Source organism: Excalfactoria chinensis, chromosome 1 (genome assembly GCF_039878825.1).
Source record: "Excalfactoria chinensis isolate bCotChi1 chromosome 1, bCotChi1.hap2, whole genome shotgun sequence".
NCBI classification, from domain to species: domain Eukaryota; kingdom Metazoa; phylum Chordata; class Aves; order Galliformes; family Phasianidae; genus Excalfactoria; species Excalfactoria chinensis.
The window spans coordinates 44,876,179-44,902,415 of NC_092825.1; the positions used below are offsets into that span (position 1 = coordinate 44,876,179).

The window sequence follows — 26,237 nt, forward strand, 5'->3', positions numbered from 1 at the left end:
AGCGCTCAGGTGAATTATTTAATATTGTATTATCCGTGTGTATTAAATCCACGGAACAAGGAAGTTCTTCCACTGCTGAAAATTTCACAGCGAAACTATTATGCGTCCTGTGAAATTCTGATGACTTCTCTGAAATGGGAACTCTGGTGTTTCATTCTGAAGTCACTGCAGCAAGAGTTTTTGCAGGTGAATTTCTTATGACCGAAGATGTGAGACTTCTTCCAGGAGAAGGGGGTAAAGAAATTTTATCAGTGAAGATTTTGTAGGGTGATAAGGAGACTGATGGACTGGTAAGGGGCAGCCAGTTTTTATTAAATTTCAAGTTTAAATAATTTTGCAGAAAATGTTCCGCTACAAAAAAATCCAGTCAGCTCTGAATGACTGGGAAGAGTTTGAGATGGGGAACTGATCCTGTAGAACACATAAGGATCAGGAGGTCAGGAGAGGATCATCCTTATCTCCTTTCCCACCAACTGGGAGTAGAACTGCAGGGTCTGGGCTGCCTGTGGGTGGGTGGTTGAGCCATGCCACTGGCATCTGGAGCAGGCATAATGGGCTCCAGTCATGCACTCACTAACTGGCTTTATTTAGCTTTGTTTTGCCGCAGTTCTGTTGTGTTTTGCTGGTCTGCTCCCCAGTGTGGTGAAAGCAAGTTGATTCTGCTGGAACTTGGAGTGAGTGTTGTTGTCAGTGTATCTGTGTACAGTGCGTTATCCAGAAGAAGCAGGTACTTCCAACCACGGGAAAGTTTGTGGAAGACTTTTTGTCTTATTAGTGTAACAAGTATAGGTGACAGCCTGAAGTTCAGTACCTCAGTAGATCAATTAAAAAGAAACACATTTAAAAATAAGTGCAATTACTTAATTATTCATGTTATGTAATGTTTTCAGAAAAGTCTCACTTTCGGAGCTAAGTTAGCAGTAATGTTAATAGCATTTATCTGCAGTGTGTGCTCTTATAAGAGCCATCGTGCTCGTGTATTTTTAATTAAATGTGAAATGTGGGTAAATTAAAGATTGTATTTTGTAATGAAAGAATAGCATTGGTGTGATCTGAAAGGCTGTTTCTTCTAGTGTGTAAGGGGTCCAATCTTGGACCCTGGTGTGACCTGGGTGTCCTGGTGGACAACAGGTTGGCCATGAGCCAGCAGTGTGCCCTCGTGGCCAAAAAGGCCAACGGCATACTGGGGTGCATTAAAAAGAGCATGGCCAGCAGGTCAAGGGAGGCGATCCTCCCCCTCTACTCTGCCTTGGTAAGGCCTCATCTGGAGTACTGTGTCCAGTTCTGAGTGCCCCAGTATAAAAAAGACAGGGATCTCTTGGAGTGTTAAACAGAGGGCCACAAAGATGGTGAAGGGTCTGGAACATCTCCCCTGTGAAGAAAGGCTGAGTGAACTGAGTCTGTTTAGCCTTGAGAAAAGAAGACTAAGAGGGGACCTGATCCAGGTGTGGGGGGCAAAGTGCGGAGGCCAGACGCTTTTTAGCGGTGTGTGGAGACAGGACAAGGGGAAATGGCCAGAAACTGGAGCATAGGAAGTTCCACCTGAATGTGTACAAGAACTTTATGGTGAGGGTGACGGAGCAGCCCTCATACTTTTTAGTTTAAGTATTAGAATGGTCTTCAGAAATCTATTTAAGGTTGCAGGTAGTGTAGTTGGAGTTATGACTGCTATGGTCCATTAATACCATTTTGTTAACAGGCTTATTCTGCTTTGTATAAGAAAAAGTTTTCTGTTTGGTAACTACTCATGCTAACTTATCAAGAATACCCCTTGCTAAAGCATCTCACTATCAAGACTTAGGTTTATGATCAGAAAGGTATTTGAAGAAAGGGGTGCAACCAGTGGTGTCCAGGATTTTTAGTGCCATTTTGATTCTGCAGCTCAGGTCTAATATAAAGAGGTAAGCAATGCTTTTTCTTTCCGGGACTTTCAAAGGCAGGTTTACATAGTTGTGTGTAATCAGGCATCCACAATATTTTTAGGTTTAATTGCTCTATGGATGGACTTTACTATTTTCCTGGTTTCTAAATACACTACTGTTCCTATATTTGAATTTTCTCTTTGTGGATAGCAGCACCACAGTACAGAACACAACCATCTTTAACTGTTCAAAGATAGTCCTGGTTAATAATAAGTTAAACTCTTCTCAGAAGTATTGCTAAAGTGTTTCATGACTGTATGGGTAATTTTGGTGACAAGATTTCACCTTAATGACGGTTCATAAAAATTACTTTCCACAAATCTATTTAACTGCATGTTCTGGACTCTAAGAGAGATGATATCTGAGCACAGAAGCAGTTTATATTCCTTAACTGTCTGTTTTTACTTAAATGCTCAAATATTTAGCGCCTTTGATATTCTGAACAAACTTAACATAATTTTCAGATTGGAAATGTTCTGACAAATAGAATTTACAGATTTTTACGATGTTTGTTGCATGTGTATTGTGTTTTTTTAATTTATTTTTTTTTTTTACTTTACGTGGTTTTTGAAAATGAATCATCAGTAATGAGGTGTTCAGCGTCAGAGATGTAAGTGAAGACTGGGAAGTTTTCTTGGAAGAATATTTGTGGAAGTCCTTTCACTGAGAAGATGGCATTTGTAAGAGCTAAGTTTAGGCTTCTTTGTATAGGTTCTTTCTACAGTCAGCTCATCTTAGGCAGGTTCAGTGAAGTTGTGACTCTCCTCTACCTCCTCTTAACCTTTAAGAATAACATCTGATATGTGTAGTTCATAACACGAGCCTTAAATTCTGTCTTCCATACTTCTGGTGGTTTTTGGAATTGCTAATGTCTCAAAATTATTCACACTTGAAAGAATGATGGGCCTTGCCCTTGCATGGGTTTGTTACTCAGTAAATGAGTTAAATAGACTGCCTTTTACAAAAATGAATCTGTATATTATAGGCTTCACATTGTATGATGTGGTTACTAGATTTTTGTAGCCTCCTACCATTTTTTCCTGACTCTCCTATAAAGTTTGAGAAATTAAAATTGTAGTGATCAGTAAAAATCTTTGCTCCCTGTCTATGCATGCTACTCTACCAACTTCAGACAATTGTGAGGTTAGTACCATCTTTCAGAGTTTATTGGTCTTCCATCAGAAATATGGCATAGCTTAGAACAGAAATAAGCATGACCTGTGTGCTTTAGTCAGTGCAGGTCGGTGTAAGTTGAGAACAATTATCAGATTCCCACAAGGAAAATAAGTAGGGACATGGCAGGTTTGCATACCCTTTTCAGTAGCATCTTGTTACTGTTAATTGCTTGGAGTCCTGCCAGAAAGATGAGGTTGCAGATGAACTGGCATCTGCTGCACACTACAGCTGCTATCCCGTCTGGGGATCACCCTCACTTTATGACCATTTAGAAATCTTGGCAGCATAGGCATTATTACAACCAAATTGTTACTTGCCAAGAGAGAGTGCTGGAAATCCATGGTTTATGGGAAAAAGACAAGTAGCACGTCTCAACATTATTTTTTTATATATATATAAATGGTCCCTGATAACATCTTTTTGGGCCTGAAATTTGCTTGCAGTTTCCAGACTTTGGGAACAGCCTTAATGTCCTATACAGATGGTTGTTCTGGGCAAATACCCTCCTAGGTGCTGGACTTGACCCCGAACAGGTGATCTGTGTAGTCAGACATCAGTCAGAATGAATTTTTAGATTGAAATTATTCAAATGGTGTGCCTTTTTGCAATATAGGATGTGATGTTTTTTCCCTCATTGAGAGGAGACTGTAGAGTTGGGTAGTTTCTGTGAATCATCATTAATTCCCCTCTGCTTCTCCATCCTCATTTCTGCCTGGGCTGTGTGAGGGATGCTGCCATAGTGCCCAAGAGTATGGGTGGTGTACCAGTCCCCTAAATGTGATGCTAGAATACAGTTAAATTGAACCTAGTTACTATGCTGAAAATTGCTTCTGCCTGTACTGTGGAGGCAGACACATTCAGATGTATCCTGAGCTATCTTTTTCTCCATCTGTGAAGTCTCTTGGGTCTTTTCCTGTTCCACGGATGATGTCTCAGGTTGATTGCACTGTTCTGCTTTATAGAGAATATTCGATTAAATAAGGTAAAACAGGATGTGTGGTATTTGAATTGTAGCAATTGGCATTCATGTAGTGCATAAATACTTCAAAAGGAAAGAAAAAAAGAAATAAAATCTACATGGGTAGTCCTTCACTTCATTCTTTGGTCAGGAAAACGCCTCTGGGACTTAGTGCTTGTTTTCTCTGGATGTTGTGGTTTGCACTAATGTTTGTAGTACCTATCCTGTTGTGTGCTGTTACAGTTTACTGTGTGCATACACAGAAAAAATGCTCAAAAATAAGCACAAACTAACTTAAAAAAATCTTTGATTTTAGAAAATCAAAGTAATATCTAGTTGTGGAGAAAAGCATCATATTCAGAATTATCTAACATAAGTGAAAGTAAGTTTTAAATGATTTCATTTCTGAGTCTTTTTTTGACAAGTAAATGCTGTGCGTGTGTAGTAAAATGAGTAAGACAAGTACTGCCTAGTTTCCAAATCAGTAATTGCTACTTAATAATAGAGTCAATTTTCCAGTTGCTTTCGAAACGCAGATATTGCTCCAGAACATGAGGAGTTGACATGAGGTTGTTTATTGTGACAGAAACAGAGATCTAAATCTGTTGTTTTCAGTGTGAACCTACATTCATTATAGCACAATTCTTGCTTACACAGTACGGGGGGGGGAGGCTGGGGGTGTAAGAAGTCTGAGCATCCAATCAACAGAAATTCTGTTATTCTTGCAATTTCTTTTTCTTTAAATCTCTTCTGAGCTATTTTGGTAGTCGCTTTGGAACACAATGAAATTCTGATATTTAACTTCTGGTTGAAATATCTCATATTGTTTGCAGTCCCGGTTTTTCTATACTTCATTTTTTGGATGTGTTTTGCTTTCTGGTTCTAATTTTTATATTTTGAATTCTTTCTTACTGTTTGTATGTTATAGCAACATTAATTGATGATTAGTATTCTAGACGGTGTTTCAGTAACTGATATGATAATAGTGGTTTGTTTTTTTTGCTTGCTCAGAGGCAACTGATATTCTGATTGATAATTTGTATTCTATTTGATATGTTAGGTTATATCTTTCAAAGTGACAAGTCATTATAAAATAAAAAAACCAGAATATTCCTGTCCAGACAGTCAGATTCATTTGTTTGTTTGTTAGCACAAACAGCAATTTTTTTCCTTAAAATTTTGAGGTTTTTTTTTTTTTAATTATTTTTTTCAAATTATGCTTCACAATAAATATAATTCTAACGCTATTAGAAGTCCGGGTGCAACAATGGAGCAAATCAGAGTAGATGCTAAAACAAAAAGAGGAACAAAGACATCAACAAGATCACAGGGAAGCCTGGTTGGAATTCAGTCAGCAGGAATGGTGATAAATGACACGGGCTGCAGCTTGCTGGGAGAACTGATGGGTGGCATGTTTTACATACAATTGTTAGGCATATATCTTGAGAGCCTGGAAAAAATAGAAGCATACAGATGTTTGTAATGTGTTTTGGTTTTGCACATCGGAACTTAGAAGTGAAATGTTAGAAATAAAAATACAAGACTTAGAAATGCATCAAACTGGACATATTGGAATATAAATTCCCATTTACTTTCTTGGGATCATAAGAGTTGCACATGCAGCACCTTGCGTCAGGAGCACAGTCTTGAGACAGTTCAGGTGGAAACAGCCCCTCTTCAGGGATATGAAGGGTCAAAGAGCTGTAATGAGATGGCTCAGCAATATGGTCACAACCTCCAATGAGTCTCATTATCGTTCTCAAGTAAAATATAAGTCTCCCTGAAAGCTGCCTGCAGCAGTCATGATAAATAATCACTGCTGAATGTTAGCTTGTTGTAATTCAATAAACTGCACTCGAGTCTATAAAATAAAACCTTTGATGATGGGCCTAAGGTAAGTACGAACTTTTTATTTGTTAGGAATTTGCTTAGTGCTGACAGAGTTAACGCTGTTACAGGTATACCATGAGTATTCTGTTTCCTGTCAATTTGGGGTGAAAAAGCTGTTCTGGCCTAAAGCGTGTTGGCAAGTGTAAACCTTTGTCCTCCTGAAGTCTGTGACATTTGCACTATTTTTGTCTATGTCAGTGCAGAGAAAACTGCACAACCCCAGTGGATGCACAGACCTTCCTTCCTGAATTCCTAGTTTAAGTACAGACGTCCCTTTGAACATAGTTCAAATCACAGACCTTAATATTGATAGATACTGGCATGCACAGGATGATGCTACTCATCCCATTGAAGGAGAATAATTGGGGGGACAAGGTTCTGACAGGTAAAATGCCTTTGTGAAGATTTGTTTTGCTGCTACAGAGAACTGTACACTGATGGTCTTACAGATGTGATAAATGTGAGACCTGGAAAGTAACTAAAGTGGAAAAAGTTGCGACTTGCCTGTGGGGAAAATATGACATTGTTCCCTATCGCCTTTGCTTGACATGGAGACCTAAATCAGGTGAATTAAGAAGGAGGTTCCCAGTTCGCCAGAAAATATGCCCGAAGAGCTGGCACATACAACAGGGAGTCAGAGTCCATCTATTTCTGTGTCTTGGGGCAAAAGGGAAAGAAGAGAACTAGAAATGCCACTGTTTCACTGTGTAGTTCAGTGTTAAAGCCACAACCTGAACGTCATGTGCATTTCCAGTCCTACTTCTTGAAACATTCATAATGTGCCTTCAAGTCCCCCACCGTTAAAAGAGAACACAGAAAGTGTAATCAGGGGTGATTAGAGGTCCACAGCAGCATATTTGTGAGGTACAGCAGCACAAATTGGTTCTGCTAAGCTCAGGAATAGAAACAATGAAGACAGGATACAACAGAGCTCTATAATGACATAAGTGGAATAGAGAAATAAAAAGAAATAGTTGCTTATCTCTTCCAGTACCAAATCAAGGAGTTACAGGTTCCAGTCAAAGCATAAGAGTTATTCCTTCAGAGAGTATATTTTAGCTGCGTGGCTTCTTTCTATCAGAAACTTCTTTAAAATATGTACGTAAATTTGGAATCCAGCAGGATGGCTCAGTTCAAATATTCCTCAGAAAAAGAGCGTTCATAGGAAACTAGAAGCTTGTTTGTTTACTCACTTAAAGCTTGGTAGTTGGGAAGGGATTTCTTGCTGTTTTTGATTTTGTTGTGGTTTTTACTTTATTACATCAATGTAGTTGCAAGTTTTTCAATATTTTCAAAGCTGTACTTGAAGAACAGTTTAAGTTTAGTTATGATTTGTGTTACCGATGGCAACAGTCTTGATTCTGTGTCAGAGAGCTGATATTTAAACCCCTGAAAAATGATTTAAGCTCATGTAGGAATCCTAACACTGTTGTAACGTCTTTCCCCAAAGGTGTGGAGAAAGATAGCTATGCTTTCCTTTATGTGTTTATTATCTAAGGAGGGCATAGGGTGGGGAAAAAAAAAAAAGAAAAAAAGGAAAAAAAAAAAAAAAAAAAAAAAAGAAAGAAAGAAAAAGAGAATGGCCTTTATACCATGTGGTTCAGAGGGCAGCAGGTGGATTTTTCTCTCCTGCTCATTCATTTCCACCTAGGATTCAAAAGGAATGGAAGAGTCAGTCATGGCATCAAGCATAGCTGTCTTTCTGCTGAGCCTCAGGTGAAAATGATTTTGCATGAGAAACCTTTAATCTTACTTGCCCTTTCTGAGCTCCCCCTTTTCAATGCTAGCTTTAAAATGTGGGAAAAGCTGACTATGTCTGCAGAGCATCATTGACTTTAATAGGAGATGTGGCAATTTGTGCAAGCTGAAGAAAGGTTGCTTAGCTTTTTAAGGTGGACAGATTGGCTCATTTTCTCCTTTGCTGAGTGTAAAAGTGGAAAGGAACCAAATAAGCAATTTGCCCCTTTATGTATTGCATCTGAAAGGCTCATTTTTTTCTGTCTTCCCATTTCTCCAAAGTGCATCCTTATAACCATGTTTATCTGTGCCTTAGTGACTGCAAACTGCCCAGAGCTGCCTTGTTTCTTGGGGGTCCTATATACCATCACAGCTGAATTCCCTTGCTCTGTGCAACAGCACAGTTGCTCTGCTCTGAAAGGGACCTTGAAGATGAAGGGTCTGCCTCAGTTTGCTGTAGGGCCAAAGCAGAATAAAAGATCCATGTAAAAGAGAGGAACAGCTGAAGTAATTTGCCTCCAGCATGAACACTGACATGCTGATAGCAACAAAATAAAAAGCCTTATTGCATCTGCCAGCAGCAGTGTCTTTTCCCAGAGATCTATAAAGCAGGTCAGGGCACTTGAGGTTAATTTAGCACTGTTAACTAACAGATCATTTATACAGCTTCCTGAGCCTGCATTGTGTTGATATTGTTTATTCATATTCATATAATCTCTGTCTAGAAGAAGACGTGTCAGGAAGGAGCCTATGAGTATGTGCCTATGGCTGAACTGGGGCTGAGCCAAACTGGCCTACCAAGCTGCCTCAGTTTCAGTGCAGTATAATTTGGACGCAGTCCCTTGCTGGCCCCAGTACTGCTACTAAAACCATTAGTACTACTAAAGTACTACCATCCCAGTACTACTAAAACCATTTCCTTCAGCACCAGAGCTTTGCACTATACTCATTCCAATGGTGCAGGCTAGCTGAATGAGACCTGCTAGTGGTGGGCCTTACTTCATGCTGAGGTGTGTGGTGCTCAGGCACTGCTGGCCAGAGCTGAGGCAGTGGAGCCCCATCACATACTTTGGATGAGAGACTGCTGTGCAGCACAGGGTGATTGATACAGCATCTGAAATGACGACAAAACAAACAGCACTATCATATAAAGCTTTGCATGCAGGGTAGTCCTAAGCCCTAGAGTGGTGCTTTCTACTTCTAATAATTTTTCCCTCCTTTTTCTTAAGTTAGATTTTATTGCTTCCTGGCTTTGAAGTACTTTAGTACTCCACTTTAATGTTCTGATATGCAGGTTTTATCTGGAGCATTATCAATTCTCTAGTTATCTCTCATTATCAGAGGCAAAATATGCTTGATATAAAAGAAATGCTGCTTTAGAGAAAAGAATAATACCTCATACAAAGACAAAAATGGAAGCAATAAGTTAGCCAGGAGCAGGATCAAGGCTGTTCTTCCCTGCTGGCAAGCTGCACAGCTGAGGTGGTTTTGCAAGAAGGGACTGAAGATGCTTATCTTATATGAACCTCAAACAGAGGCCTTAGATGAAAACAGAAATGCAGCAAGAAGAGCAATTCCTCATGAAGACAAAAAGCTTGCTTGGTGGGGGAAGGCAAGAAAAGGGATGGAAAGACATGTTAATACTGAAAATACAGAGAAGGAGTCTGTGGAGTGCGATGGCCTGAGTCCTTTCCAGAAGCTAATGCTCCAAAGTGGACAGTTGGCTGTGTGTACTGGGCAGCATGTAAGACTTCTATTTCCATCTGCCCTGCATCCCAAGGTTGAAATGATCCACTGTTGTGAGTGAGAAGCAAGAAAATAAAAAACTGTTATTTGCAGCATCTGTACTGCCTGTCAGAGCAGTCAAGTGTGTTGCCAGTGTTGCCAAGCTCACTTACAAAATGGCCAAGCCACAGGCACAGTTCTAGTGAAGCACATAACAGTGGTGGGATTTTGGTGGTCAACATCTATGTGGTACCAAAACTGAAAGCCAGGGAAAGGCTCCACCAAACAGAGTAAACTGAGGATCTAGTTCTCGGTGTATTGCTGGAGAACTTGTCTGTCTTTCTAGATGTCTTATGTGGGTATTGTCACGCTGCAAAAAGTAATAGATGTCAACTTGAACATCTATTCTTCAGGGATCTCTGCACCATTTTCTCACGTTTCTGTCCCACAAAACCCATGATTCAACGACAGTGTGGGTTTCTTACAAGAATAGGGAGAGTTTGTAGAAGAAACTGCTTAGTGCCAATAATTCAGCATGTTTTCATCCCCCATAAGCTATAAGAACTATTTCTAATGGCTCCTGATTCCCCCTTCTCTTTTTCTCTACTTTTGTGCATACTAACTGGGAATGTATTTTTAAGTGCCAGTATCTGTTTTAAAAGGATTTTTCACCCACGTGAAAACAAGGTAATACGTCAGCTTACTGTGATAGCAATCTTACATTTTTGCAGACATTTACTTCTAGTTTAACAAAGAACTGAACAGAGAAAAGCAAGATCTGGGCTTCCTCTAGAAAAATCTGAAAAGCTAATTAAACAAAGATGCTTTCAGCTTTGTCCTGTACTTGTCTTTCTTGAAAACACAAGGGAAATTCACTGCCTGGGGAGTTGGGGGGGAAGGATGCATGTGGAGAGTGTGTTGAATTCACGAATATATTGGTGACACATCATTGGAAATACGTCCAGTGAATAATCTGTTAAATTTCCAATAATGTTGGCACATTCTTTTTCACGTACTTCAGTGTTATTTCTTCTTAGCTCCACCCTTCAATGCAAGAGAAAGAAGGTTGCACGTAATCAGAGTTAAATTGTGGGCTGAATATCATTTGGGATCTGATCTATCTGCAGATTTTGCTGTCTTTGGGAAGGATGGTCTGTCTGCAGTACCCGTTATTTTGGTAGCTGCACAAATAGTTTAGGAAGCTGAGCCAGAGCCACACAACACATCAGATATGGTGTTTTCAGAAAATGAAGGTTTTTACTTTAGCCTCAAAGAATCATAGAATTGTAGAATGGCTTAGGTTGGAGTGGACCATAAGTACTGTCTAATTCCAAACTCCTGCTATAGATTGGGCTACAAACCACCTGATCAGACTACCTTGGGCCCCATCCAACCTGGCCTTGGATGCCTCCATGAGTGGGGCACACAGCTTCTCTGGGCTGCCTGTGCCAGTGTCTCATCACCCTCTGAGTAAACAATTTCTGCCTGAACTCCTAACCGAAGTCTGTTCTCTTTTCGTTTAAATCCATTCTCCCTTGTTCTATCACTATCAGATTGTCTAAAATGTCAGTTTCCCTCCTGCTTTTAATCTCAAGTACTGGAAGGGTGCAATGAGGTCTCCCCAGTGCTTTCTTCTCTCCAAGCTAAAAGAGCCCAACTCCCTCAACTTTTCCTCATAGGAGAGGTGCTCCAGTCCCTTGATCATCTTCATCGCAGTTTTTATTTGAAACCAGTTTCTAAAAAAAGAGGCCTTCTTTTATGACCAAATTAAGATATAACCTTAATAAGATCCAGTCAGTAAGGGTGTGTCTGTGCCAGTTTCATGTTTCTCTTAGCTGTACCTAAACACTGTTGTAACCTTCTGAGAGTTGGTTGCTTTGTATGATAAAGCAATCAATGGTGATGTTCAAAGAATACCTTTGCGATACCATAGGGATAACTGCACGGGAATTTGAGCATTATGAACTTCTAGTGACTGCACAAGAAAGCCCAAGTAGGGCTTATATTTCACTGTTTGAATCTTCTTATAGCTAAATTCTTATTCAAACAATTGTGTTGTCCAGGCATAATTGTTATTACTCTGCTTGTGTGGATTATTACACTGCTTTCCACAAGAAGAATCAATTGAATAAAATGACTGGGCTTTACTGACTGTGTTAATGAAGATGTGCTTCCAACAATCCTTAGAAATAGGCAGTGGTTACATTGGCTCTGTAACCAGGACGTATGTGAGCAGCTGCTCGTAGGAGCACTTCCATTTAAACTTCCTGCAGGAGATCAGCTCTGTTGAAGTGCAGCAAAATCAGGTAGCAAGCATGCAGCTTCAGTTCTGAATGCACAAAGCCATCTCAGAGGAGAGCAATTTGCAAAGCCTTTCTTCATGTGTGCAACCCCACTGTTTTCACCATTTGTCTACAAAAGTAACAGCTCTCTTCCCCTTAGTAGTATGTTAGGCATTGAAGTGTATTAAGATGTTGAAGTTTCAAGCCTCTTCTGTGATGTGGAGGCTTATGTCACATGGACTTTCAGTGGAACTGGAAGACTGGTGTCACTAAGGCAGTCTTGGGCATTGCAGGGGAGGACCCCTTTTGCTAACATGTGTAGATTAGTCAGTGCCACCTGAGTGTCCAGTTTTACTGTTCATGACTCATATGCTTACGCATTTCTGATTCTCAAGGTGTGTTGCTTCTCAGTTTGCCTATCTATAGCTTTAGAGATTTTCCTTTTTTCTTTTCTAAACAAAGAGTGGCTGCTGATGAAAGGAATAAGAATCACAATTAAATTAAGCATAAAATGGCATTGTAGAATTATTGTTCAGCTTTGTTGCCTGAAAGTGGTTGGCTAAAGATTTTCACCAGAGGATGCTGTCAGTAATTCAAGTTGCTACAATTGCATTAATGTGAACATAAGAAAGTCAGAAGCAGTTGTTTTTCTGCCATACAGTAGCGTTTCTCTCTGAGAGCATACAGCCAATAGAAATGTCAACTTTGTTATTCTCTGTGGAAAAGTAAAGCCTGTCTTTCATCACAGAAAACAATTTCTATTTAAAAATTATCTGTGACAAATGTGACGAATTTGAGAATGTTTGGTGTGAAAGAATTTCCAGTGTTGCAGAGAATGTTTCAGGATAGGTGAAAATGGAATTGGTTTTCAAGCATAAGGTCATGTTGTTGTTGCTTGTAGCGTTATTGTTGTCCTAGAAACAAACTAATTTTAATTAGAAGCTGGTCACTACTTGTGTAGCACGGTATCTTTTCTGTATGATGAAACATCCTGGTAAGCACAGATGTTCAGAAGAGATGAACCTATTACTGCCAAGTTTTAGTTTATCAATCAGAAAACTGCCACTTAATAAACTGTGTGGTACTTACCTCATTATTATGGTCCTGTGTGACCTGTGTGGTTTTTGAATAGGTGGAAGATTATTCCTCCTGTAGGCCAGTACGGCAGTAAACCATGACTTCGTATTAGTTTAAAAATCTATTAGTGTAGTTGATTCTGTTATCTGCAGCACAGCAGCAGTGAAGATGTTTGCATTTTTCATTTTCATAGAAAATTTGTGTTTTTCTAATTTTCTTTTCTCCTTTTGTATTTTTTTCATTATGGAAGCTTTTATGACTTTGTTTTTAAATGTGGCAGTTTTTATACCTTTATACTTTAGTTGTTCTGTGCTGGTCTCTTGTGTCTAATGGTACTAATTCTTGTTCCTGACAGGTATAAGTTTATCTATTCATGGGGCTGAAAAGCGTGTGCAAATCTGTCAGAGGAGGACTGCAGCAAGCTACCCAGTGTCACAGCGGCCGCCTGTGGTTGGGCACCCTTCATTCCCACAAGTCAGAAGGCCAATAAAGATGGAAGCATCATCAGCTGGATCAAGTAATCCAACAGTCTCTGGTGGAAAAGCAAAAATCCACCAGCCAGGTAAGAGATTTGATGCAACAACTTTTTCAGTTCCATTCCTTGTATGGTGCGTCATTGTGTTGAGAAGTTGGTATCAATAGCATTAGATCATACTTGCATGAAGATCAGTCTGTTGATCATCAGAGCTGTAGACTGATGTTTTGTGTATGTTTTCTACGTTTTTGACTGTTATAAATTTCACCAGGAGTAGTAAGAGTTGGGACAGCTGAAAGTAGGGAATGAAAACATAAGTCTAAATCATTAAAAAAAAAATAAAAAATCAACAACCATAAACTATGTTTTTGTATACTGCATCCTTTCTATACACTTAATTTAATCATGAGATGCTGGCAATACTGTGGAGGCTACAGGCATCCCCATGGAACTCTGTATTTGGCACTAACATTGGTTTTGAACTAAAGATGTGACGCAATACAGAGTACCAACCAAAGTCATTCTGCCAGAATGAAAACAAATCTCTAAATCTGAAGGACATTTTGAAAACTGTGTTAACTGGTAAGCAAAATGAAGCTTTTTGAAGGAAACCTGGGTCTCTTGGGAACTATCAAATCCTTATTGACATCATGAATTCAGTCCTTGTTATGTTAACTACCACAGCTATTTTAGAAATAGAATTTTCTTACAAAGGAGCGGTGCATTTGTGCTGTCTGCGTTTGCTTTTTCAAGGGGAAAATTAAACTCTTAATTTCATTCCTCAGTAGAGTGAATTAAGACTGCCCATGAGGTCAGTTTTGTAGATTTCATCTTGAAGGGTTTTGATAATCTTCCACAATTGCTGCCCAGGAAAGGGTATGATGCGCTCTGTAGCAGAAGCTGGGGTTCCATGGGACAGAGTCCATTTGCTCTACCTGCAAACCCTCAGTGTGTTCCCATTACCTTGCAGACTTGGGGCATTCCTTATTTTTGTACAAGTTGAGAGTTTAGATTATTTGGATTTACTATGTAGCTCTATATCCATGAGTTTCACATGCCTATACTATTCAAATTCAGAGATCTTTGTCAACATGGATTAATTAAGAATTTACAGTGACTCATAACCATTTGCTTTGTTTATTTCTGTTCTTCTGTTCACATGTTTGTCCTCTTTTTTTTAGCTCCTGTGTTTTGTCTTTGAGGTACAGAAACTACTACTGCAGTTATGTTACCGCTGCTCAATATATATTACAAAGATTGCAGCATGGTAAAATGTCAATTAAAAAAGACAGCACTGCAGTTTGTGAAACAAGCATATTGTTCATGCACAATAGGTTATGCTAACCATATTCACTTTGAGCTGCTATACATTCTACACCAATGTGTCAATAGACATGGCCTGTGCATTAGCACTAAATAATGCATAAGCAACATATGCTGGCTTTTGATTGAGAAAAAAATCCCTTTTTATGTAGACCTCAGAGATTTCCTAAAATGGAGCTCATTAGTGAGCATCATTTGGATGATGCTTCTCTGAGGATTTTAGCTTTCAGCACAGTCATATGAGATTAGTTTTGTCAATCATATCCTGTGTTTTATACATAACAGCATCCATGACCTTCAGAGAACATGCTCAGTGGCTTAGTTCAAGGAGGTTTCTTTCATGATCTTCACTGAAGCTAATAGGAGCTAATAGAACCTAGGCTGCAGACTTTTAGAAACAGGTTTTATGGAAGGAATCCTATAGTAGACAATTTACAATGTCGTTATTGCATCTGAAGTTATTTGAATCTGTTTGTTCTGTTTCTGTTTAAGAACACTAATTTTTTCTATGTCTGGTCTGAATGACCACTGTTAAAGCTGTGTTCAAGTAGGCTCTAAGAAAGATTGTGGTCAGTCAACAACGGTGATAAATAGAATTATTAGGAGAGAAAAACAAACAAACAAACAAAAAAACAAAAAAACAAAAAAACAAAACAAAAAAAACCCTGAAATCATGTTATTAGTTCCTATTCAGTAACTAACTCTAACTCTTAACTGCATAAATAATTTTCCTAGTACACTAGTTGGCCAATGGCAGTACCTTATGAAATGCTGTACGTTATAAATAGTTGGGTATTTCAGAGTGACGATTATTCTGATGTATATAAATTACCCAGGAAAAATATCTTGCATGGTCAATGGCAAGAAAACACCTACTGGTTTCTGAAACAATGATGAAAGGCTAGTGCCATCATTGGGGTCCAGTGACAATATTTTTTGTCAGTTTCTTGGCTTTTAACATAAATAGTACCTGATATAGAAATTGTAATCATTAAGGGAAGATGTGTGTTGCTTTTGGCATGCTTTTCTTGATTTTCGGATTCTCTATTTTTTATTTATTCCTTATTCAATTGCACAATTTTTATTTATGCATGTAATTCTTGGGTATGAAATAAGAAAGAGGTAATGACATTGCCCAACAGAACAGTTGACTTTGGGAGGCAAGAAAAAAAGCACAGAACTTGAAACCATTGCAATCAAAATTAAAGTAAAAGAGGAAATTATGTTTAATGAGCTTATTCACAACATAATGAACTTTGAATCATCAAGGAAACTAGAACTGAGCCCTATAAAACTGATAATTTAATGTGCAAAAGATATCCTTTCCTCATCATAAAATGCGCACATGCTTGTATGTGTTCAGTATTCTTCAGAAGATCTGTGTTAGTTAGATGTGATTTGTTGGTTCAGTCACATTCTCTGTTCTTTGCTGACTGGCAGGGCGTACAGCATACATCTCCCTCAGATTAAAAGAATAAATTCCTGCAAATAATTCTGCCAGAAAGCTCTGTCATGCAAATATTTCTTGGCAGAGAATGCATGTAAGGCATGGGAGTGACTGATGTCAGCTCACCTGAAAATGTATGTTCCCATTGGCAGCAGTGCTGTTATCTTGCTTGTCTGTTCTTAGGGACACAGCCTTTTTCAGTGTTTTCTGGTGGGTGTATATAAGAACTTCCTCTCATGTGGAATGAAGCGTGGAAAAAGCAAGCAGATTTCAAATAAGTTTAACATTCCCTTCATTAATCTTATTTGTGCATTACAAAAAAAAAATAAATGGTACACTCACAAGAAATGGCCCTATGCAGTTATACCTTGATTAATCTCTGGATACTTAACTTTTCTCTTTATTTAAAGAGAAATAAAGCCTCTAATCATTAGAATGCAAGTTTGATGCACCAAACAAAATTTTTCCTATGTCTGTACTTCAGGTGTCAACTGGAAATTCTCTTCTGAACATGGGGAGAGTTCTTGCTCCTGACTATTGGTGACTGGGAGCCTCTGCAAAGCTGCTGTAGGGGAGAGCAGTTTGCTGCAATTACAGTGGGGACCTTTTGTTCCTGGGCTGAATGACAGGTCATCAGATGGTCATTATGGGCTACTTTGAATTTAAAGATAGAACTAGATAGTGCATGATGCAGAGCCTGAAATCTCCTGTCACTTTTCTTAGTCATTCAGCCCATTTCATTCATTACTTTCCTTTTCTTAGGGCAAAAACCAGTTAATCAAAAACACCTGCTCCTAATGAAAAAAAATATAGAGGGTGAAGGATATTTTCCAATGCTCTCTCTTTTAATTTTTAACTTTTTATTTTTTTATTGGTTTAGGCTCAAATTGCATTCTTCCTGAGTTCCAGTTTGTGCTGTACCTGACACACAAAAGTACTGATCCTGCCTGTGATCTGTGCATGCCCTCAATAAGGAACTTCAGAAATAATATTAGTAATTTTAAGTGGTGGCTTTGAGGGTGTTCTACTTCTCTGGGAAAGTATGTATTTTTAAACTCATCTCTTTTCAAAGATTTTTTTTTTTTTCCCTTCCTGCTTTGATCAGCCTCCTGTTTGCTGCTGTAAAATGATCTTTCATTCACTCTTGCAATCAATTATATACGGTTACTTTAAAATCAGTGCAGCTCACCCTCAAATAACAGAGCTCCTGTTAGTTTACGTCATGCAGTTAGCTCACAAAAGCTGCAAAACACCAGTCCCTCCGCATGTTGTCAATCATTTCACCCTTAAAGGGTTTCCTTGCAAAGGGGAACATATGGAATGGAACCAGTAGATGTGACTTTGCACCAAACAGGGAATACTGCTGATCCCAAGAGAAGGGCAGAGTGTACCATAATTGTCTTAAAACAATGAAGAATATTTTCAACAGTACACTAATCTTGCTGAAAAAAATAGGCGGACAATAGATTTAAATAAAACACAGATAAATAAAATGTTGCTAAGAAATTAGAGATCCATTTTTATTAAAAACAAAGAGTTTATCATTCAGGAAGCAGTCAAGGAGACCTTGAATAATTAGTCAATATGTTCCTGTAGTGCTTGGCTAATGATTTCTTTTTAGATATAGTTCTAACTTAAGTAGCACTTGGTATCACATAAGCCTCTATTTCTAATGTAAAATATGCTTCATATATCCCAGGGAAAGATTTTTGGCTGTCAAAAGATGGAACAAAATGATTCTGCTTTAGCAGAAATGTTTTTAAGATCAGAACGTGAATTTGTCTGTAATATAGCTGCTCAGTGATAACTTCTACAAAGGGTTTCTTGCCATCCAAAGGACAGCAAGACTTTTCCCTCAAGCCCAGTGCTTAATTCTTCAGACCTTTCTGTATCTACTTACTTGGACAAATAGATCAGTATAAGAGAATAGGACAGAGCAGGATAGTTCACTTGGACCTTCAAAGATCAACAAGTCCGACTGCTACTAGGTGCATTCCTACTACTGCAAGATACAGATGTATCAGTCCTAAAAAGGATTGCATGAAACAAAACCTCATGGCTAACAGCAGGCATAAGGATAGCAGCAAAGCAAAGTTGGCCTCATCTTTGATCTGCTCCAAAAAAGGAACAAATTCCCTTTCAGACATGCAGATTATTGCCCTTCCCTAGAAAGCAGATGTGTCCGTGTGCTGGATGACATTGTGAAGGCACTCTGTTTGCTAGGTACATCCTTGGACTATGCAGTTCTAGACTGCGCTGTGCTACAGAAGTCCAGCAGAGCGTGAAAGACATTTCTGAGATCTCCATTAGTGATATAATTCATGAAGTTCACTTATAGCAAAAGGAGATAGCACCATGCTTATTACTTTATTTTGACCTTCCCTTAAGGGAATACTTAGCATAGAAAAGTAATGTAGTACCTGTTATACTATGGCATGAAAAAGTATTCTAAACTTCGAGGAAACTGTAAGCTCTTTAAGGATCAATAAAAGCGCACATACTTTAAAGACCCTTTATGCTGCCAAGATGCCTGAAAATGATGACCCTTGAGGTCCAGATGCTCTCCTACTGCTTGCAAAGGAGTCTGTACTTGATGCTAATTACCGAAAATAGTCCATTTTCAGCAGTCTGTCCGCTCTTCATAATTTCAGGAGGTCACAGAGCCCCATAAGAAAAACTCCCTGCACCAGGTTTAGGAACAGGATTCCTGCTGTTTGCAAGGTACCCTTGAAGACATTGAGAGATGTTGACAGCCATTAATCATTGTCTAGATGAAATCTTCTACTCCAGAAGTCTCAACCTGTTCAAGCTGGAAGAGACAAACTGGCAACAAATACATGTAAGATATGGTCTTCAAGAAACATTTAGGAATTGTACTAAAGGACATGGTTTAGTTGAGAAGCATTGGTGGCAGGTAGACAGTTGGACTGGATGATCTTGCAGGTCTTTTCCAACCTTGGCGATTTTATGATGTGTCCTTATGCCATTCATACTCCCCTTGTATAACATCTGCTGTCAGGAATATGAACCTGTGCTGGATACAACTCTGTTCTACTATCTTGTATTTAGGAGAAGCATTTTCATATTCCTGTGCTACATTTATTCCTCAGCAGTCCTAGTGCAGTAAAAGTTCACAAAATGCTTCAGCTACTGATGGCTTCTGAGGGAATGAATGGGAAGAATGTATTTAGACTGTGAAGGCAGTGATAGGGTATAGTATGAACTAAGTCTATATATAATTGATTGTTGCATTAAACGCCACCATGGAGAGAAGCTAAATATCTCGATACTTCCTGCTATAATTAAGTAAATCTTTGGTGCACTAAAGTTATCTATTAATTAGGTCATGCTTCTTACACCCATATGGCCAGCTTTTCTGCTTGTCTCATCAGTATGCTGTTGACTTCAGAACTGGGCAAACTCTTTGCAATGAACGGCTTATTCAGCTGGTGTTTTCTTTCTCTTCCCTTCCTCAATTGCCTGCTAACAACTCCTGATATTGTTAAAGAGATAAACTGAAGAATTTATCATTCACAAGTAATTAGATTTTTCAAACACAGACAAATGTTTGAACATATGTGATAGTGATCTTTGATATGTCTTTGTATGCGCACTTGCAGTGTAAAAAGAAAGAGGCAGAACTAAAACATAATCATTCCTACTGCTATTTTAATATAAATATGAGTAACATTAAATGAGCTGAGCGGTTCAGTTCATTTAGATCTCATACTTCTTTCTAGATTCTCATCTGCAACGTGCAACTGCATAGCATTGTCTGTCTCTTCTTTGTTGCACAGAATGGTTTGTGCCATTTTCAGACTGTCTCCCATGGATTCCTATGCATATTGTGGCAACTGAAAAGATGAGATTTGTTCTCAGTAGAACACACTTTGGTTCCTTGTCTCCTTGTGTTATTGGTGAAGAGAAGCACTTCTGGAGGGGGTAGTTTAAAGGCTCATTGTTCAGTAATGTCCCTCTATTGATTGTGTAAGGATTTGCACAGGCGCCATGTGTCAACAGGCAATTAGGAAAACTAGGCATAGAAATATGTGACACGGTGTTCTGGTGGCTTCTGGTTGGGCATTTCAGTCCTTTCAGCTTTCAAAACATTCAGTCATATATAATAGTTGGAGAATAATGACAGAGGTTTTGTCCTTTGGCACAACAGTTCAATGATTTGGCTGTGTGTATGTGTGGAAGACCTGGATCATCAGCTCTCCTGAGCTGTTGTCTAGTTTGTACTTGCTGCTTAGGAGATTCCTTCTTCTTGGTGGTAGCTGCAGACTTGGAATTAATAGTCCCCATGTGAAAGGCATGTTATGGGCAGTGGAAATGTTTGAAATGCAAGAACTGAAGGCTCGGGGCTAGCAGGATCCTGTCCCCATAGCCTAGTGTTCGGGCTGCTTTGTCAGGAGAGTTTTGGGTTTGCACCAAAGGCCAAAGGCCACTCATCCATTTTTTCTGTGATTGTCTGTTTAAAAGGAACAGGCAGCATGAGAGAGACAGAAGGAGAGAGCATGCAGACATCTCAATTCTTTGTAGTTAATTGGGTGATGGGGTTTCTCTATTTCTGACATCACCTAAAGTATATCATAGGGCAGAACCAACACTATACTTTTAAAACACGGTAGTGTTTGTACTTTTTTAACACGGTAGTGTTAGGTGTTTAGAAATTCTGTATTCACTGTTGCTGCTTCCAGCAGATAAGGAGAGAGTTTGCGATAACGTAATTAAATGCATTATATGCCTTACAGTGTATTGCAATGTAAAGGGAAGCTATTTTTCAGTTGCCTTTCAAAAGTAATTCCGGTATTGTTAGTAGGATATTCTTGACATGATCATATGCAGAGTCATCTATGACATAGGTTCTTCATGCTAAATTATTATTTGAATTTTAAAATTCATTTTCCTTGCATTGTTTAGACCTTCCTGTGAAAAATGAAGTAGCCATATGTATTGACTCCAGTACCTTTCAAAGTACAGTCAAAACAAACAGGATATTTTTGTATGTTAACACTCAGCTTTTGATTTTCACAGTAACATGCAAGCATGCTATTTTATCCATAATCAGTAAGAAAACCATTAGGAGAAATGGTGAAAGATTTGATTAGCTATGCTGACCAGTGACAAAATATACTGTTTTTATAATATGACTGGTAAGCCAGTTAAGCCTATCAGGAGTTATATTCAAGTCCCTAAATATTATGGATGTATATGGCAATCTATCAGATCAGTTTTTTAAAAGGTCTTCAGATATTTCCACAGGGTGCCCACATTTTTCAGTCTTTGAAATACATTGTGTTTTAATGCTCTTAGGATGGAGTTCTCTAATTCAAATAAGAAGTCTCTAAAGCCTTTATTATCTAGTTTATTGTTATCTAGTACGTACAATCCTTACAGAACTATGTTTTGTAGATGTATGAAGCAAATCCTCTGACCTACAAAGGTAAAAATAAGTAGCTCAAGTTAGAGAAATCTGTATAAACAGCAAAATGGACCCTTAAGATACACCCAGTCTACCACTACAGTTACATATCTGCTGGCACTACCTAGATGCCTCTTCAGAAACATGCTTTGAAGCTACATATTTACCTCTGCAGAAATTTCTGGAGCTGTAGACAAAACATTAGTTTGCACTTGCTGAGTTGATTGGAATTGATGGAGGACAGAGAAGAAAGGCTGTAATTTCAGCAGGCAACTGAGTTAATTTCTGTTTTCGCACATGTAAAAAGTAGTAAAATTCTTCAAGAGACCCAACTGCCTTGTTGAGTAACAATGATTACCTCCATTCAGAATTATTAAGTAGATACGAACATTCTGTTGTAGTTCAGGAAAGGGATCACTTGCTCCATCCAACTTATTTGCATGTCCTTTATTTTGGTGCCAGATGCTGAAACTGTACATTTTTCTGTGCAGCCCAATTGTTTATGCTCAGTTTCAGGCCACAGTGAGAGAGTGTCTGTGTGCAGACACAATTTGCACATCACAGCGCGTGTGTAAAGTGTGCAGCCTTTGAAAGTATGGCTCCAGGTATTTACTGAGCAAAAAAAAAAATAGTTTTTCTTTTGTTTCTGTTACATGCTACTTTTGCTGACTGGGTATACTAGGTGATATATGTTTAACGAGGCTCTCATCTAGCAAAATACTTCAGTATGTTCTTGATTTTAAGTAGCTGCAAAATCTTTGTCACTGCAGTGGGAAACCTGATTTAACATTAACATCTATTAACTACCATGCGCCTCAAGTTGCTTGTCTGAAACACGATTTAATAAAATTCCTGTTTAGAAGAAGTCTTCTCATCCAGCCTGTGAAAAATGAAATGCCTTTTAAAAAATCCCATGTTTTGTGGGCATTTTTAAACTTGATTAGTAGAGACCCTTGAAAATAAGTAAAGGAGAAAGTGTCCTACTTGTTCACCACTTTTAAAGAGTACACCAAAGTAAAGGCTATAAGATAATTTAAAATACAACTTCAGGTGAACTAAAGTGGCTGAATAAGTGGAGAAAAGTCTTGTATCAACCTTTTAATAAAATCTCTTAAATTTGGATAAATTCAATAGTTACTTCACTTTTATCCGTATTTGCTTATTTCTCGTGTTTCCGTGGGTCCTTTCCTGACATTCTCCTGGTTAATATTTCTTAGAGTGTAGTCAATGGGTCCTAACATCAATAAAGCACAAATCAGTTAATGCAAGAAAGATGTGCTAAAGCCAACCGAAAGCAACAGCAACACCAGATACTTTCCTGGTTTGTTGTGCTAAAAAACACTGGTTCTTGGATGCAGGAGAGTGGTAATGGATGCAAGAGATTGGCCTGTCCAAACACCTGCTGGTCTAAAAACTTTGTCCACCAGTAAATCAGGAATCACTGAGTTTGCCATTCCATGACCATGACACAGGGGTTGTTCATCTCTCAGGAAAAAAATAAATTGCAGCATTCCCTCTGCAAAGTGGTGGATCTGAGGATATATTTGTATAAATTAATAAGTGGTAAGTTTTTAACAGGAAAATGAATGGTATCACTGGCAAAACTGTCCATTACTTACTTTTCTACTTTTGTCCTATTGTCTATGTGCCTTTTCCAGCAGCTGCAGTATTTTTCTTTAGTCTCTTGTATTCTCCTCTGGGGCAGAGCCTAGGCCGCCATCTCTGAGGCCGTCTGCAGATTTCTCCAGACTGCTATTATATGAATACCCAGCTGTCTCACTTAAGAAATTCTTTTTTGTTCTACATCATTAAATGCTGATTCCTGCTGCTATTATGACAGATCTCTTTACAGGAGGAATCTATAAGGGGAGCTGGCTCTGATTTAACAGTGAGTCTTTGCTGTGGAACAAAAGAATATGCTGGGGCAAGAGTAATATAGTTTGAATTTATAATATTTCAGCATTGACAAATAAAGAAGACTGAAAATGTTAAATGCTCATTTTGAGTTTTTTATTTCCATAAGGCGAAGTAGGGTCTTTAAAATAGAGTTGAGCAATTTGGTGTGCATGAATATAATCTGTAACACTTATCCAGGTGGTAGTCTTCAGGGAACCACTAACAGTTGGTCTCTCCCTGTTCTATGACTACAGTAGGTTAGAAGGAAATTCAGAAGACTGGCTTGTTATAGGCAGGATGCAGAAGAAAGAAGAAAGCTTCCATAGAAAGCTTGAGCGGTAGCCACGAGTGAAGGCATAGAAATGGCCTAAATAACCTGACACTTTTTATTCTGAAGTCCTTCCTCAGGTGTCTCCAAGCTCCCTACAGCTATCTGCTAGCTCTGTGTAACAGTTATTTAATAAAAACTGACTATATGGAACAGGTTGCCCAGAGAGGTGGTGGATGCCCCATCCCTGTAGACATCCAAAGTCAGTCTGGAGGGTCTCTGATCACCCTAATATAGGTGTAGGTATTCCTGTTCATTGCAGGGGAGATGGACTGCGTGAGCTTTAAAGTCCTTTCTGACTCAAACAATTCTATGCATCTGTGATAGTTCCCTCTCTTTCTGGCTGCACTGGAGCATCCTGTAGCCAGGGGTTTAAGCCCATGTAGCCAAAAATTTTTCTGTCTTGATGTGTGGTAATTTGTGCTTACATGGAAAGGGTGTATTTTGAAAAATTCCTGCTTTCCTTGCTCATGTTGAAAGAACACTGAAGCTTCATAGAGGGGCACATCTCATGCCTATTCACATGTGAAAACAGGTTTGAAACTGTCACCTCGGCCTATATTTTTAACGTTCTATAATGCTTTTATGGACCTCCTTTGAAATAGACTGCAGTACTAGAGTGCTTCCAGACCGTAGCACACCAGCCTGCCATGTGGTACCCTATGGTGTCCTGTGGTGGAAAAATGCTGTCCATGCTCTTTTTATCCTAATGGTTGTTTCCTGTTTTGAGCTTTTATTTGTCTTGCGTGTGTCCATGTGCTTTACTGTAGCCTATCTGTTTCTGTAGTGCTGTGTCATTTGCAACAAAACGTTTTGTCTGTCTTCATATTTTGGAGTTAATTTTGTAGATGGTGTGGTGAGGAGATGCTCGTGGCATGGCAGCACATAATCACCCAAATAAGGAACTCACTCGTGGTGACTCTACATCATTCCTTATAGCAGAACCTGTTGTTTCATTCTATTTTAGCTTTACATCAATTCTGGCTATATCAAAAGCTGCCTGAAGAAAAATTGGTTCTGCTAGGGGAAAAAAGAATAGGTAGCATTATTCCATGTATATGTTCCCACACCAGAAAGCCTCTTGGCTGGATGTTTTATTTCACTGTCACAAACCCCATGAATCTCTTCAATTTCTTCAGAAGGAAGAGAGGATTTGCAGGTTAACCGTTTGGAAACACAAGTATGGATAAAACCAGATGCACAGAAGACAGATGTGGACTTTTCAGAAATTCTTAATGCTATACAAGAAAGTAAGTTATTGCTTGGATGTAAAAACAATTAGATGGTCAAATAAATCAATTGTGATATATTGAAATTACAACTACAAATATTACTACATACGAATTAACCAACTGAATGATAAGTGAATACTTGCTACAAAAATCTGTGAGAAAGTTCACTGAGCTATTGAAAGCCACTAAGATATCTTTTACTAAGATTTGGATTATGTACATAAGGATTCCAACAGCATATATTTCCTATGCAGAAACGATGAGAAATATTGAGTCATGTTATTTAATCCATTCTTGACATTCTTGAATGCCTCTGTGAAGTATTATTGTCATATATATCCTTCCTTCATTCTGAGACCTAAGACTGGATTTGAAGTTCCAGGATTTTACAGAGTACTGGAGTATATTCACATCTCTGCATAAGGTAAATTTGGGGATCAGAAGTGATGAGCTTTTCATGACAACTGAACTCCTGCTTGTCTAGGGAAGGAAGCCAGACAAGGGGGAATGATTTCAAACTAATAAAGGGGGAATTTAGATTAGATGTCCAGGGGACAATTTCCATGGAGAGGGTGGTGAGGTGCTGGCACAGGCTGCTCAGAGAAGCTGTGGATGCCCCATCCCTGGAGGTGTTCAAGGCCAGGTTGGATGGGCAGCATGAGCTGGTACTTGATTTAATGGTTGGCAGTGCTTGCCTACAGCAGGGGGAATGGAATAAAATTATTCTTAAAGTCCCTTCCAACTCAAGCCACCTCTTTTTACAAGTAGTATGCTGAGGTTTGTGTAGTGATTGATCCATGCTTCTCAAATGCAAGTGCAGGATAATCCTAAGGCTTATGTTAGAAAAAATACTAGTCTTTTTAACAAAGGCTGAAGACACCCTCACCCACCCCAAAGATTGAGTCAACTCTGGAATCTAAATGAATCTGGAATTTCAGTGAGAATTTTCCATAATATGTTGAAAAATCTTGTGCTGGCCAAGGATCAAAGCACATGGTATGGTGACACTGATGGCTGGCATCTTGTTTTGCTTTTTTCCAATTTTATTTTAAATTTTGATTTTTTTTTTTTTGTAGCAATTTTCTATAGCTATAAATAGCAATTTACATTTTTGATTGTTAAAAGACACAAAAGAATGAATCCTGTGCTCTAGTTTTTTTTCATAAGACTCAGTAACTGTACAATGGTAGGATCAGGTCCTGTGATGATAGTATCAGTTTGGGGATGGAAAGGAAACCTGGGTTTGAAAAATGGCAGAGGTGATCATTTAGTGATGATTCACCTGATGATTTCAATTGTATCTTTAGATGAACTCTATGTTTTATAAAATAGAATTTTTTCCTA

General features: G+C 38.7%; 1 protein-coding gene across 5 annotated transcripts in view; it reads left to right on the forward strand.

Moving 5' to 3' along the window:
- The window catches only part of ANO4 (anoctamin 4), a 186,501-nt gene that overhangs the window by 64,671 nt on the left and 95,593 nt on the right, over positions 1-26,237 (forward strand). For 4 of the 5 annotated variants that reach the window (XM_072342020.1, XM_072341990.1, XM_072342010.1 and 1 more), the window contains one exon: positions 13,123-13,329. In XM_072342020.1, coding sequence (XP_072198121.1) covers positions 13,260-13,329 — 70 coding nt within the window. In that variant the 5' untranslated portion in view covers positions 13,123-13,259. Of the gene's footprint in view, positions 1-13,122; positions 13,330-26,237 lie in introns of those variants that run through there. The other variant, XM_072342030.1, reaches the window with a different exon arrangement.